The sequence below is a fragment of the Esox lucius genome, chromosome 24 (assembly GCF_011004845.1).
Source record: "Esox lucius isolate fEsoLuc1 chromosome 24, fEsoLuc1.pri, whole genome shotgun sequence".
Taxonomy (NCBI): domain Eukaryota; kingdom Metazoa; phylum Chordata; class Actinopteri; order Esociformes; family Esocidae; genus Esox; species Esox lucius.
This window is the reverse complement of record NC_047592.1, coordinates 16,586,546-16,600,567: the sequence shown is the minus strand read 5'-3', so window position 1 is coordinate 16,600,567 and position 14,022 is coordinate 16,586,546. Positions and strand designations below refer to the sequence as shown.

Below are 14,022 nucleotides of genomic sequence, written 5' to 3'. Positions count from 1 at the left end.
TACATATATTTTAAATAAGATGTTTTTGTTTTCAAATCTGGAAAGTGTGCCTGTGGCACTCACAAAGAAGGTTGTGTTTTTTCAGATGCAATTTGATGCCTTCCGTAGTCTGGCTAGTACGTTATGGGCTGGTCACTTCGGGTGTCCCTGGTAATCACAGTAGGTGTGTCGATTTCTATCCACCCCCTCCGAACTGTGAGTCGTTCTTATGGACGTAGAACGTAGCAACTAGCGACGCCTGTTGGTGCTCAAGCGAGTGGCTAAGAAAGCAAAATGTCGGATAAAGATGTTATGCTGGATGGTAAACCTCTACAATCGCTTTGTCTGGCGGATTTGAAAGCCGCTTCCGAACAACGTTGCCTCCCTAAAAGCGGGACGAAAAGGGCACTCATCAACCGCCTAAAACGGGTAAGTTTGGTGCTGATCTTTGCTTCTAACGACCATGGTCAAGTTAAGCAGTATGTGAGAAAGGGTAGGCCGTGTGTGCGTGGTTCATGAGCCGGAATGCATTAAGGTTAACAATAGTCATGCATACGAAGGATTTCAGTTATATGGAAAATTGTCCATCAATGTGTTTAAATTGTGATGTTTTGTATTGCCCCATCCTATGAAACTAACCAACTCGGGTCGTTTCGTCAGTAGTCCCATGTACCTCAGTTGTTTGATCATGGCGCTTTTGGAACGCCAGATGTTGTGGGTTCGATTCCCACGGTGGACCCGGTCGGAATTGCAGACACTCAGCTGTGAGTTGATCTAAATGACTAAAATGTAGTAGAGAAGCCCAATGGACAGACTAAGTGATCAGTGTTTCTCCCGACCACTATGAATCGATTAAGTCTTGGGCATCGCTTGCAGCTGCTGCATAGAAATGCCTGCTGTATTTTACATGGGAACAGCCACTTCGAGAATGTTTTGCTTCTCACTTACTGTTATGCTACGCTTATCTCCATCTTCTGATTTCATGTATGTACCTGGAATTATTACTGTATGTTAGTTTTATTTAAATATACAACCCCATTTACAAAATAGTTGGAATAATGTGTAAAATGCAAATAAAACAGAATGGAATGAGGTGCTAAATAATTTATCCCTATATTTAATTGAAAATAGTACAAAGATAACATGTCAAATGTTTAAACTGTGAAATGTTATTGTTTTTGGAATACATGCCCATTTTAAATTTGATACCAGCAACATGAATTTGATACCAGTGACAGGGGCATGTTTACCACTGTGTTGCATCACCTCTTTTAACAACACTGTAAGTGTTTGGGAACTGAGGAGACCAATTGCTGTAGTTTTGAAAGTGAAATGTATTCCAATTCTTGCTTGATCTAGGATTTCAGCTGCTCAACAATTCGGGTTCTCCTTTGTCATATTTTTCATTTCATAATGCACCAAATGTTTTCAATGGGTGACAGGTCTGGACTGTAGGCAGAACAGTTTAGCACCCAGAGTATTACTACAGAGCCATGCTGTTGTAATTTGTGCAGACTGTGGTTTAGCATTGTCTATGTGCGCTGATAAGAAGCCAGATGGTCCCTCTCTTTAGTCTGGAGGACAACATTTCGTTTTGTCAGACCACAGGACAATTTTCCACTTTGTCTCAGTTCATCTTAAAAGAACTTGGACCCAGAGAAGGCGGTTGCAGTTCTGGATCTTGTTTACACAGTTGAAGTCGGAAGTTTACATACACCTTGGCCAAATACAATTTAACTCAGTTGTTCAAAATTCCCGACAATTAATCCTAGTAAATTCCCTGTCTTAGGTTAGTTATGATCACCACTTTTTATTTTAAGAATGTGAAATGTATAATAGGTGGTGAGAATTATTTATTTCAGATTTTATTTCTTTCATCACGTTCCCAGTGGGTCAGAAGTTTATATACACTCAATTAGTATTTGGTAGCATTGCCTTCAAATTGTTTAACTTGGGTTAAACTTTTCTGGTAGCTTTCCACAAGCTTCCCAGAATATGTTGGGTGAATTTTAGCCCTCCTGACAGAACTGGTGTAACTGAATCTGGTTTGCCGACCTCCTTGCTTGCACATGTTTTTTCAGTTCTGCCCACCAATTTTCTATAGGATTGAGGTCAGGGCTTTGTGATGGCCACTCCAATACCTTGAAATTGTTTTCCTTAAGCCATTTTACCACAACTTGGGAAGTATGATTGGGGTCATTGTCCATTTGGAAGACCCAAAAGCTTTAACCAAGCTTTAACTTCCTGACTGATGTCTTGAGATTTTGTTTCAATATATCCACATAATTTCCATTCCTCATGATGCCATCTATTTTGTGAAGTTCCTGCAGCAAAGCACCCCCACAACATGATGCTGCCATCCCCGTGCTTCACGGTTGGGTTGGTGTTCTTCGGCTCCAAGCATAATGATCGTTATTATAGCCAAACAGTTACATTTTAATTTAATCAGATCAGAGAACATTTCTCCAAATTGTATGATGTTTCCCAATTGCATTTGCAAACCGTAGTCTGGCTTTTTTTATGGTGGTTTTGGAGCAGTGACTTCTACCTTGCTTAGCTGCCTTTCAGGTTAGTTTAATATAGGACTTTTTACTTGTTTTACTGTGGACATGGATACGTTTGTACCTGTTTCCTCCAGCATTTCACAAGGTCCTTTGCTGTTGTTCTGGGACTGATTTGCACTTTTCTCACCAAAGTATGTTCATATATAGGAAACAGAATGCTTCTCCTTTCTGAGTGGCATGACGGAATGGTGTTTATACTTGCATACTATTGTTTGTACAGAAGAACATGGTACCTTCAGGTGTTTGGAAATTGCTCCTAATGATGAACCAGACTTGTGGAGGTCTTGGCTGATTTCTTTAGATTTTACCATGATGTCAAGCTAACAGGCACTGAGTTTGAAGGTAGTCCTTGAAATACATCCACCAAAACACCTTGAATTGACTCAAATTTTGTAAATTAGCCTATCAGAATTTTCTAAAACCATGACATAATTTTCTGGAATTTTCCAAGCTGTTTAACAGCACAGTCAACTGAGTGTATGTAAATGTCTGACCCACTGGAATTGTGATCTAGGGAATTATAAGTGAAATAGTCTGTCTGTAAACAATTATTGGAAAAATTACTTGTCATGCACAAACTAGATGTCCTAGCCAACTTGCCAAAACTATAGTTGGTTAACATGTAATCTGTGGAGTGGTTGAAAAATGTGTTTGAATGATTTCAACCTAAGTGTATGTAAACTTCTAACTTCAATTTTATATGGTATATTCTTTGCATGGTAGAGTTTTAGCTTGCATTTGTGGATGCAGTGACGTACTGTGTTCACAGACAATCATTTTAGAATTTTTCCGGATTCTACAAATCTTTTGATGATATTATGTAGCCTACCATAGATGAGTAGATCTCCAATCTCTTTGCAATTTTACTCTTTACAACTTTTCCAGTCTTTTGTTCCATCTGTCCCAAATTATTTGAAACGTGTTGCTGGCATCAGATTCAAAATGCCCTTATATATTTTTTAAAACAATAAAATGTCTCAGTTTTAACATTTGATATGTTGTCTTTGTATTATTTTATATTGAATATAGGCTTTAAATGATTTGTACAGCACTGCATCCTGTTCTCACTTACATTTTACACAGCGTCCCAACTTCTTATGAAACAGGGTTGTAAATGTAGAATTCTTAGCACTGTGTTGCTTGTTTGTTTGCATCTCTCCAATGATGATCCCGCCATGCTAATACCGATGCCCCAGACTGACAGTGTGTCTCTCTGGGTGCAGGTGAGTTAAACTCACCTTCTCATGCTGACTGGGTCAGTGTGTGCTGAGGAGTAAAAACGAATAACTGTTTTTGTTTTTCGAGAAAATGGTGTAGTTATTATTGTCATTAAATGTTTAACCAATGTTGTGGTGTGTGTTTCAGACCCTGATGTTGGAGAATCTTCAGAGGACCTCCACTCATCATGGTGGGCACCAGCCCAACTCCAGGGTAAGAGCTACCTGTTGGAGTGTCAAGACAGGACACAAAGACGGTGTTATTACACTTGTATTAAAGTTACCAGATATATTTCATCTGTTTAATTACATTTTCAGTCACATTTGTGTGTTTCAGAATGCAAATTAACATACCTTTTATTTCCTTAACTTTGTATTTTCTACTTATGATTTAATGCATAGAAATAAAATATCAGATTTACTTCAGAAAAGCTGAGCCTGACCTGGTATTTTTCTCCCTCAGATTACAACTTGTATCATTAGAAAGCATACATCATATAGTGATTCCGTTCTTTAGTTAGTGTTTGATTAATTATAAAAAATACCCCCCCCCCCCCCAACAGATTATATAAGGGGTTTGTGTCTATCCCATGTGTTTTCAGATTGGGGAGGAGATGAGTCAGAACAGCTTCATAAAACAGTATCTGGCCAAGCAACAGGAGCTCCTCCGCCAGAGGCTGGAGAGGGAGGCCAGGGAGGCTGCAGAGGCCAATGGTAACACAAGCAAGCTCTGTTCTCAGGTCAACATTAGCATTCTGCTTAGCACAGTATGGGCTAGCTTTGGTCTCCACGTCAGTGATCAGATATTTACTTAGTTGCACATTGTTACATATGTGGAAATTAAACATGAACCTACTTAAAGGTATCTGGGGTTGTCAAAAAAAAAGATCCATCAACCTTAGGCTTATAATATCTCAACTCTTCATGCCATCCAGTGATTTTAATGTGAGCCTCGCTATCAACCAACTTGGTACGAATTTGTTTTCTCCCAGGTAGTCGCACTGGAAATAAAGGGTTTGAATGCATTGGAGTGTGATTACCTGGGAAGAAATGTTTTATTGTATGTCTCGCATGTAACGATGCACCTTGAAACTAGGTCTGCTATTGTTATTCACATCTAACACAATGGACAATCTGCAATTGTTTTGTTAGTGCAGTTGGCATTCTAATTACACTATTTCGGAGTGAAGGGCAGTTAGCTAAGTGTCATTCACATCTGCATATTAACAGTGGCCCTATACCTGAGTGGACGTCCAACCTACATGTACTGATAGTGCGGTTTGCATCTGCATGTAAGGATGGCGTCCTTCATGTTGGCGTATATGGACAGTGGCTCATTTAAGGCCACCTTTTAGAGTATTCTTCTCTCCAATGATGATCCTGCCATGCTAATACCGATGCCCCAGACTGACAGTGTGTCTCTCTGGGTGCAGGTGAGTTAAACTCATCTTGTCATGCTGACTGGGTCAGTGTGTGCTGAGGAGAACCACTACAAATTATATTTAAATACATTTGAATTGATTTGCATTCCAGGTGATTTCATTAACTAACAAAAAAATCTTTTTTTAACCATGACCTTTAACCTCTTTGTGAAACAGAAAGTCCAGCAGGCTCAGATTTAGAGAAGGAAGGTCTAACAGAGGTGGTGAACGACAGCCCTTCCTACTGCCCAAATAAGGTCAGTAACACACTCAAAGCCACACTCAACTAAATATACTGTACTCTGAAATGTATCGGTTCCTTTTCTGAATTTTAGCTTTTCTATATTTTTGGCCTCTAAATGTTTTTGGTCTTCAGTGATAACTCAAGATAGACTGAAATGTTCATGAAATACATTGCCCTCAAAAAGTATTGGGACAGTAAAGTCAAAATTGCTATGTTTACTATATGCTCAATGCATATGAAATATGATTAAAAGATTAGGTAAAATCACCAAATATACCCTTTTTATTTCTGTCCCTTTCAACTCTTATATGTTGTACCAGCTAAGCATAACAGCACTGTCTGAGTTCCTTCCCCTATTTTGTGTGAGCATAAGAAGTGAGACATTTGGCTCACCGGTGTTTCTAATAAATCAGGTGTTTTCTGTTGAATTGATTGTTCACACATAAGAGCTGTGAATTTATAGACTCCGTAATATCCTTTGAGTCTGCCTTCGGTGTCAGTAGACATAAGTTGAGCAAGTTGAACCGTAGCTCCAAAGTTGGGCAAGTTGGGCATAGCAACAGTTTGGAATGTCATGAAAAAGAAAGAAACCGCTGGTGTCTTCCGCAGTCATCAGCGACAGGGTCGACAAAGGAAAACAGCAGCAGTTGATGACAGAAAAATGACCAGAGCTGTGAAAAACAACCCTAAAATGAGTGTCAATGGAATTATCAACAGCCTCCAGAATGCTTGGGTGAAGTTGTCACAATGTACTGTTTGACAAATTCTTTGGAGACAGAATTCCAAAGGCTACATTGCAAGATAAATAGCTGAGTGGAGGAACATAATGAATGCAGATGCCTCCATACAGGTTTACTGCATGATACAATTAAACATTAGCATCCTATCTCTTCCAGGAAGACAACACCCCCATTCCACGGGGCACAAGGGGTCACTGAATGGTTTGATGAGTATGATCATGGAGAGAATCATATGCTATCTTGTGCAGTCACCAGATCTCAATTTATTTGAATACGATTTATAGGGTCACAGAGACTCATATAATCTGTGTCAGGGCGCATTGAATCTGTTCTGGTGGCTCGAGGTGACCCAACATCTTCCTGAGACACTTAGTAATCCTTTAATTTGTCACACGTCTGTATGCGTTGGAACTGCCAGAAATTATATGTGACAGTCTGTACTTTTGCCTTATTGAACTTTTAATTGTATTTTGAGCACACAGTGAAGTATCTCGAGCACACAGAAAAAATAGCAATTTTGAAATAACTGTCCCAATACTTGTGGAGTGCCCTGTACATTTAATAAGTAAAATTGTTTTATTAATTTTGTTAACTTTGGTTCCCTTTCATATTTGGTTTTGATTTGAAAATCATGCAAAATTTTGTCTAAAATAAAGACAATCTGAGAGTGGGCAAGTTAAAAAAATTTACTTATTCTTTCCCTATTCATATTAATCTCTGATGCATAGATTTGTTGATACGAACCTCTCACCCTTCCCCCCGGCATCCCAGGAAACCCATTCCCTGTCGGTGCAAGTACTGGAAGACTTTAAGCCCCGGGGCCTGGCCCCCTCCGCCCCCCCCCACTCCCAGGGGACGGAAGACACCTCCCTAGCGGATGGCCGTCAGCCTACTCACTCCGTGCTCCACCTCAGCCGCTCTGCCTGGGCAGCATCCAGAGCCTCTGTTGTCAAATGCCTCAAGGACAACAGTGATGAAGATGATGACAGCGTTGAGGAGGACGAAGAGGAGTGGGGACCAGTGGCAGGTGCCAGGAGAGGGGGCGGTGTCGGAGGAGGTCGTGCCCCACAGCTCAAACAGCCCTACCCCAACGTCCCAGCGGCCCGAGAAAGATCCAGACGTAAGCTCCAGCCTCCGCAGCACATCCCCCCCCAGCAGGTGGTGCACCAACCCACCATGCCGCTTCGCCAGCCCACGCCACCCCCCTCCCCACCACCGGAACTCTCCTTCCCCCTTCCCGAAACCCCCAAGCAGAGCACGCCAAACATGGATGAGGAGCCAGAAGCGGCAGGGGTGGCTGTGCGCCTCCTTCCAGGTGGCTTCCAGAAGCAGGACTCTGATTCCAGCTCCCGGTCCAGCAGCCCAGAGCTTCTGGCACAACGCAGACCCGGGTCCCTGTTGGCCCGCAAGATGGCTTCTGAGGAAGTTTTTGAAAAGAGAGGCGAGCGGGCTTCAGACAACCCGACAGATCCCATCAAGGTCTCTAGACTAGAAGAAGAAGGATTTGGAGAAAGCAGCAGGAAAAAAGTATCAATGCCAGTAAAACAAGACATTATTAGGCTAAAACATGAGAAAAAATCGATTAGAGACATAGCCAAAACACTAGGTTTGTCAAAATCAACTGTTTGGTACATTGTTAAGAAGCAAGAACGTACTGGTGAACTCAGCGATCGCAAACGACCTGGTAGACCACAGAAGACCACATTAGTGGATGACCAACAAATGCTTGCAATTGTGAAGAAAAACCCCTTTTCAACTGTTGAACATATCAAGAACACTCTTCAGGACTTAGGCATAGTTGTATCAAAGAGTACCATAAAGAGAAGACTTCACCAGCATAACTTTTGTGTTTACCACAAGACACCCACCACTGGTAAGATTCAAGAACAGAACAGCCAGGGTACAGTTTGCTTATGGACAGATGAGATTGTGAACATGTACCTGAGTGATGAAAATAGGAAAGCTTTGCCTCTTATTGGCTGAACCTTGACTTTTAACCTGTCTGTGAAACAGAAAGTCAAGCAGGCCCAGATGATGTGGAGGAGGAAGGTCACACCAAGGAAGTCAATGACAGCCCCTACTACTGCCCGGATAAGGTCTGTAATCCGCTTAAATGCCAATCACAGTCCAACACTCAACCAGATCTACTGTGCACAGAAACTTGTCAGTCCCTGTTCTGATTCTCTGTTGTTGTATATTCTGGTCACATGCTGTTTCAGCTCATCAATCAATACCCAATATAAAATAAAACTTTGTTTAGTAGATAACTACAAAATGTAATGTTACCCAAGCCGGAAGAGGCTGGGGTAGCTGTGCGCCTCCTTTCAGGTGGCCTCCAGTGGCAGGACTCTGACTCCAGCTCCCGGTCCCGGTCCAGCAGCCCAGAGCCCCTGGCACAACACCGACCCGGACCACTGTCCCTGTTGGCTCGCAAGATGGTGTCTGAGGGAGTGTTTGAGAAGAGAGGTAAGTGGGCTTCAGACAACCAGATAGATCCCGTCAAGGTTTCTAGACTAGAAGAAAGATGACTTGGAGAAAGCAGCAGCGAAAAATATCAATGCCAGTGAAACGAGACATTATGAGGCTGAAACATTAGAATAAATTGATTAGAAGCATAGCCAAAACACTAGGTTTGTCAAAATCCACTGTCTGGTACATTGCAAAGCAAGAACGTACTGATGAACTCAGCGATCGCAAATGACCTGGGCGATCACAGAAGACCACGTTAGTGGATGACCAACAAATGCTAGCAGTTGTGAAGAAAAAAATATTTTCATCTGTTGAACATATCAAGAACTCTCTTCACGACTTAGGCATAGTTGTGTCAATGAGCACTATAAGGAGAAGACTACACCAGCATAACTTTTGTTTTTACCAAAAGTCTCCCACCACTAGTAAGACTCAAGAACAGAACAGCCAGGGTACAGTTTGCATATGGACAGAAGAGATATTGAACATGTACCTGAGTGATGAAAATAGGAAAGCTTTGCCTCTTATTGGTTGAGCCCTGACCTTTACCCTCTCTGTGAAACAGAAAGTCAAGCAGGCCCAGATGATGTGGAGGAGGAAGATCACACAGAGGAGGTCAACGACAGCCCCTACTACTGCCCGGATAAGGTCTGTAATCCGCTCAAATGCCAATCACAGTCCAACACTCAACCAGATCTACTGTGCATGTAAACCTGTCGGTCCCTGTTCAGATTTTCTGATGTTGTATATTTTTGTCATGGGCTGTTTTAGTTCATTAATCAAAACCAAATAAAAAATACAACTTTGTTCAGTAGATAAATAAGAATTGTAATGTTACCCCAGCCAGAAGAGGCTGGGGTGGCTGTGCACCTCCTTCCAGGTGACCTCCAGTGGCAGGACTCTGACTCCAGCTCCCGGTCCAGCAGCCCAGAGCCTCTGGCACAACGCAGACCCGGACCACTGTCCCTGTTGGCCCGCAAGATGGCGTCCGAGGGAGTGTTGGAGAAGAGAGGCGAGCGGGCTTTAGACAACCAGATAGATCCTGTTGAGGTTTCTAGATTAGAAGAAAGAGGTTTGGGAGAAAGCAGCAGCAAAAAAGTATCAATGCCAGTGAAACAAGACATCATTAGGCTGAAACATCAGAAAAAATCAATTAGAGACATAGCCAAAACACTAGGTTTGTCAAAATCAACTGTTTGGAACATTGTTAAGAAGCAAGAACGTACTGGTGAACTTGGCGATCGCAAACGACCTGGTAGACCACAGAAGACCACATTAGTGGATGACCAACAAATGCTTGCAATTGTGAAGAAAAACCCCTTTTCAACTGTTGAACAGATCAAAAACTCTCTTCAGGACTTAGGCATAGTTGTGTCAACAAGCACTATAAGGAGAAGACTTCACCAGCATAACTTTTGTGTTTACCACAAGACACCCACCACTAGTAAGACTCAACAACAGAACAGCCAGGGTACAGTTTGCGTATGGACAGATGAGATGGTGAACATGTACCTGAGTGATGAAAATAGTAAAGCCGGCCCAGATGATGTGGCGGAGGAAAATCTCATAGAGGAAGTCAACGACAGCCCCTACTACTGCCCGGATAAGGTCTGTATTCCGCTCAAAAGCCAATCACAATCCAACACACTACTGTGGACAAAAACGTATCGGCCCCTGTTCTGATTCTCTGTTGTTGTATACTTTTGTCACGGGCTGTTTCACCTCATCAATCAAAACCCAATATAAAATAAAACTTTGTTCATCAGATAAATGGGAAATGTAATGTTAACTGCTCCCTCTGGTTCTTTTTAAAATGTGGCTATGATTTGAAGAATTCTCAACATTGGGTGAGACTAACACTCAAAATCAGAGAGGCCAAATACTTTCTTATGGTCCTGTATTTATTCTTTATACGTTGTATTGTTTAATTTTCTTTAAGATTGAAGCATAGATTTGAATGTGTTGATGTTAACTTACAGTAGCTAATATTCTGTTACTCCCCCCCACCCCTGCCACAGAATCCCCATTCCCTGTCGGTGCGAGTACTGGAGGATGTTGAGCACCAAGGCCTGGCCCCTTCCATTCCCCCCCACTCCCAGGAGAAGGAAGACACCGCCCTAGCGGATGACAACCAGCCTACTCACTCCATGCTTCACCTCAGTCACCAGCCATCCAGAGACTCTGCCGCCAACCGCCTCCATGGTGACAATGACAACAGCGAGGTGAACGAAGAGGAGTGGGGACCAGCGGCAGGTGCCAGGAGAGGGGGCAGTGCCCCCCAGCCCCAACAGCCTTCCCCCAGTGTCCATGTCCTGTCCGACATGGATGAGGAGCAGGAAGAGGCTGGTGTGGCCGTCCGCCTCCTTCCAGGTGGTCTCCAGAGGCAGGACTGTGAGTCCAGCTCCCGTTCCAGCAGCCCAGAGCCCCAGGCGCACAAGAGGTCCAAGGGAGTGTTGGGGAAGACACGCAAGGGGGCCTCTGACAGCCAGACAGATCCTGTCGACGTCTCGAGACCAGAAAAATCAGGAGATGGAGACAGCAACTGCAAAACAGTTTCCATGCCCTTAAAGCAGGACATTATTAGGCTAAAACATGAGAATAAATCAATTAGAGACATAGCCAAAACATTAGGTTTGTCAAAATCTACTGTTTGGTATATTGTTAAGAAGCAAGAACGTACTGGTGAACTCAGCAACCGCAAACGACCTGGTAGACCACAGAAGACCACATTAGTGGATGACCAACAAATGCTTGCAATTGTGAAGAAAAACCCTTTTTCAACTGTTGAACAGATCAAAAACTCTCTTCAGGACTTAGGCATAGTTGTGTCAAAGAGTACCATCAGGAGAAGACTACACCAGCATAACCTTTGGGTTTAGCACAAGACACAAGACAAGTATCACCAGGGAACAGTTTGCAAAAAAATACATGAAGTCCAGAGGTTCTGGAACAAAGTAGTATGGACAGATGAGATGAAGAGTAAGTTCTCCTTCAGTGATGGAAAGTGTGGAGAAAGGAACATCTCATGATCCAAAGAATACCACCTCATCTGTGAAGCAGTGCAGGTAGTGTTATATTTTGGGCATGTTTGGCTGACACTGGAACTGGCTTAGTTTTCTGTCTTGATGCAACTGCTAACGCAGCAGCAGGATAAGTTCTGAAATGTACAGATCTACTCTGATCCAATCAAATGCTGCAAATCCTGACTGCAGTACAAGCCTGGCAGAACATCAACAGGGACAATCGACATCAACAGCGTCTGGTAGTCCATTGGTCACATACTTCGGGCAGTCATCGATGCAAAGGATTTTGTAAACAAGCATTATATATCATGACTTACTTAAGATTATGTTCATTTGTCCAATTACTTTTGATCCTAAAGGGGGGGGGGGGGTTGTCATTCATACTGTGACAAAAAGGTATTCACCCACTTGGACTTTGACATATTTTGTGTCAAATAGATTTGAGATGTTGCCACTAATTAACACAAAAAAGTGTGAAATTATTGATAAATATTAAACAGAAAATTATTGATTGCCTAAGTATTCACCCCCTTTGCTATGACATAACTAAATGAGTTGTGGTGCAAGCCATTGTCTTTAGAAGTCATGTAAATGCTTGAATGGAATCCGTCTGTGGGCAATTTCACCCGTCTCTGGGTGCTCTGACAGCGGTTAGTACAATTCCTTAGAAAATCATGATGAAGACACTGTCTGGCTTTTTGGCCTCAAACTAAGAGCTATGTTTAACGCAAACCTACCACCGCACATCATCCTGAGAACATCATCATCCTTACCGTGAAGCATGGTGGTGGCAGCAACATGCAATGGGGATGCTTCTCTGCATCAGGGCCTGAAAAGCGTGTATAGATAGAGGTCAGAATGGATGCAGCAAAGTATAAAAAATTTGCAAAGACCAGCGATTTAGAATTTTATTTTATTTTTCATTTGACATGGGAATCTTTTTTGTGACGATCAGTGGCAAAAACTCTTAAATCCATTTTGATTTCATGTTGTAACACAAAATGTGGTAAAGCCTAAGGGCATTAATACAATACCCTTTCCAAAAAAGGTGGGATGCTGTGTAAAATACAAATAAAAACAATGCAATGATGTGCAAATAATGTAATCCTTATATTTAATTGAAAATGGTAATATGACACCATATCAAATGTTGAAACTGAGAAATGTTTTGGAAAAAATACAACCCCATTTTGAATTTGATGCCAGCAACATGTTTAAAAAAAAGTTGCAATGGGCATGGTTACTACTGTGTTGCATCACCTCTTTTAACAATACTCTGTGTTTGGGAACTGAGGAGACCAATTGCTGTAGTTTTGAAAGTGAAATGTTTTCCCATTCTTGCATGATATAGGATTTCAGCTGCTCAACAGTTCACAGGCTCCTTTGTTGTTGTTTTTGTTTCATAATGCGCCAAATTTTTTCAATGGCTGACAGGTCTGGACTGCAGGCAGGCACCCGGACTCTCACTATTGAGCCATGCTATTGTAACACGTGCAGAATGTGGTTTGGCAATGTCTTGCTGAATTAAGCTGTCACCTGGATGGCAGCATATGTTGCTCCAAAACCTGTATATATTGTTCAGCATTAATGGTGCCTTCACAGATGTGCACGTCACCCATGCCATGTGCACTATGCACCCCCATACCATCACGTATGCTGGTATTTAAACTGTGCCCTGATAACAAGCCGGATGGTCCCTCTCCTCTTTAGCCCGGAGGACGCGGCGTCCATGATTCCAAAAATAATTCCCAATTTATTGGGACAGTTTTGCCACTGTCTCAATCCATCTTGAAAGAGCTTGAGCCCAAAGAAGGCAGCTGTGTTCCTGGATCTTGTGTATGGTTTCTTTGCACGGTAGGGTTTTAACTTACATTTGCAGATGCAGCAATAAAGTGTGTTTACAGACAATGGTTTTCAGAAGTGTTCCTGAGCCCGTGCAGTGATTTCCACTACAGAATCGTGTCTGTTTTTAATTCCGTGTCGCCTGAGGGCCTGAGGATCACGGCCATCCAATATTGGTTTTCGGCCTTCTCCCTTGTGTACTGAGATTTCTCCGGATACTCTGAATCTTTTAATGATATTGTGTACTGTAGATGAGATCCCAAAACTCTTTTTTATTTTTATTGTTGCACTATTTGTCGGCACAGTCTTTCACAGAGTGGTAAACCCCTCCCCATCTTTACTTCTGAAAGACTCATCCTCTCTGTGATGCTCTTTTTATACCTAATCATTATACTGCCAATTTATCTAAATAGTTGTTTGAAATGTTTGCCAGGTCTTTTTAGCATTACACATCTTTTCCAGTCTTTTGTTGCCACTGTCCCAGCTTTTTTTAAACAGACCCTGAACTGTTGAGAAGGTGAAA

At 42.2% G+C, this 14,022-nt stretch overlaps 1 protein-coding gene and 2 non-coding genes across 3 annotated transcripts; all 3 read left to right on the top strand.

The window, feature by feature from the left end:
- The first annotated feature begins 224 nt into the window (after positions 1 to 224).
- LOC114830399 lies at positions 225 to 12,754 on the top strand. Its single transcript, XM_029118019.2, has 10 exons — positions 225 to 408; positions 3,909 to 3,974; positions 4,363 to 4,474; positions 5,359 to 5,438; positions 6,937 to 8,038; positions 8,179 to 8,261; positions 8,457 to 8,631; positions 9,200 to 9,282; positions 9,478 to 10,242; positions 10,653 to 12,754. The coding sequence occupies exons 1-10, from the start codon at positions 274 to 276 to the stop codon at positions 11,511 to 11,513; spliced, it is 3,462 nt and encodes a 1,153-aa protein (XP_028973852.2). The 5' UTR covers positions 225 to 273; the 3' UTR covers positions 11,514 to 12,754.
- LOC114830435 lies at positions 3,700 to 3,818 on the top strand. Its single transcript, XR_003778070.2, has one exon. It is a non-coding gene; the product is annotated as a small nucleolar RNA U6-53/MBII-28 (small nucleolar RNA).
- On the top strand, positions 5,127 to 5,245 carry LOC114830439. Its single transcript, XR_003778074.2, has one exon. It is a non-coding gene; the product is annotated as a small nucleolar RNA U6-53/MBII-28 (small nucleolar RNA).
- Positions 12,755 to 14,022: the final 1,268 nt, after the last annotated feature.

Bases quoted from the DNA above. Each gene is read 5' to 3' on its own strand.
- LOC114830399 (XM_029118019.2), top strand. From the start codon at position 274: ATGTCGGATAAAGATGTTATGCTGGATGGTAAACCTCTACAATCGCTT. The intron at 409-3,908 runs GTAAGTTTGGTG...TGTGTGTTTCAG, and splicing joins TCATCAACCGCCTAAAACGG to ACCCTGATGTTGGAGAATCT. The intron at 8,632-9,199 runs GTAAGTGGGCTT...TCTGTGAAACAG, and splicing joins GGGAGTGTTTGAGAAGAGAG to AAAGTCAAGCAGGCCCAGAT.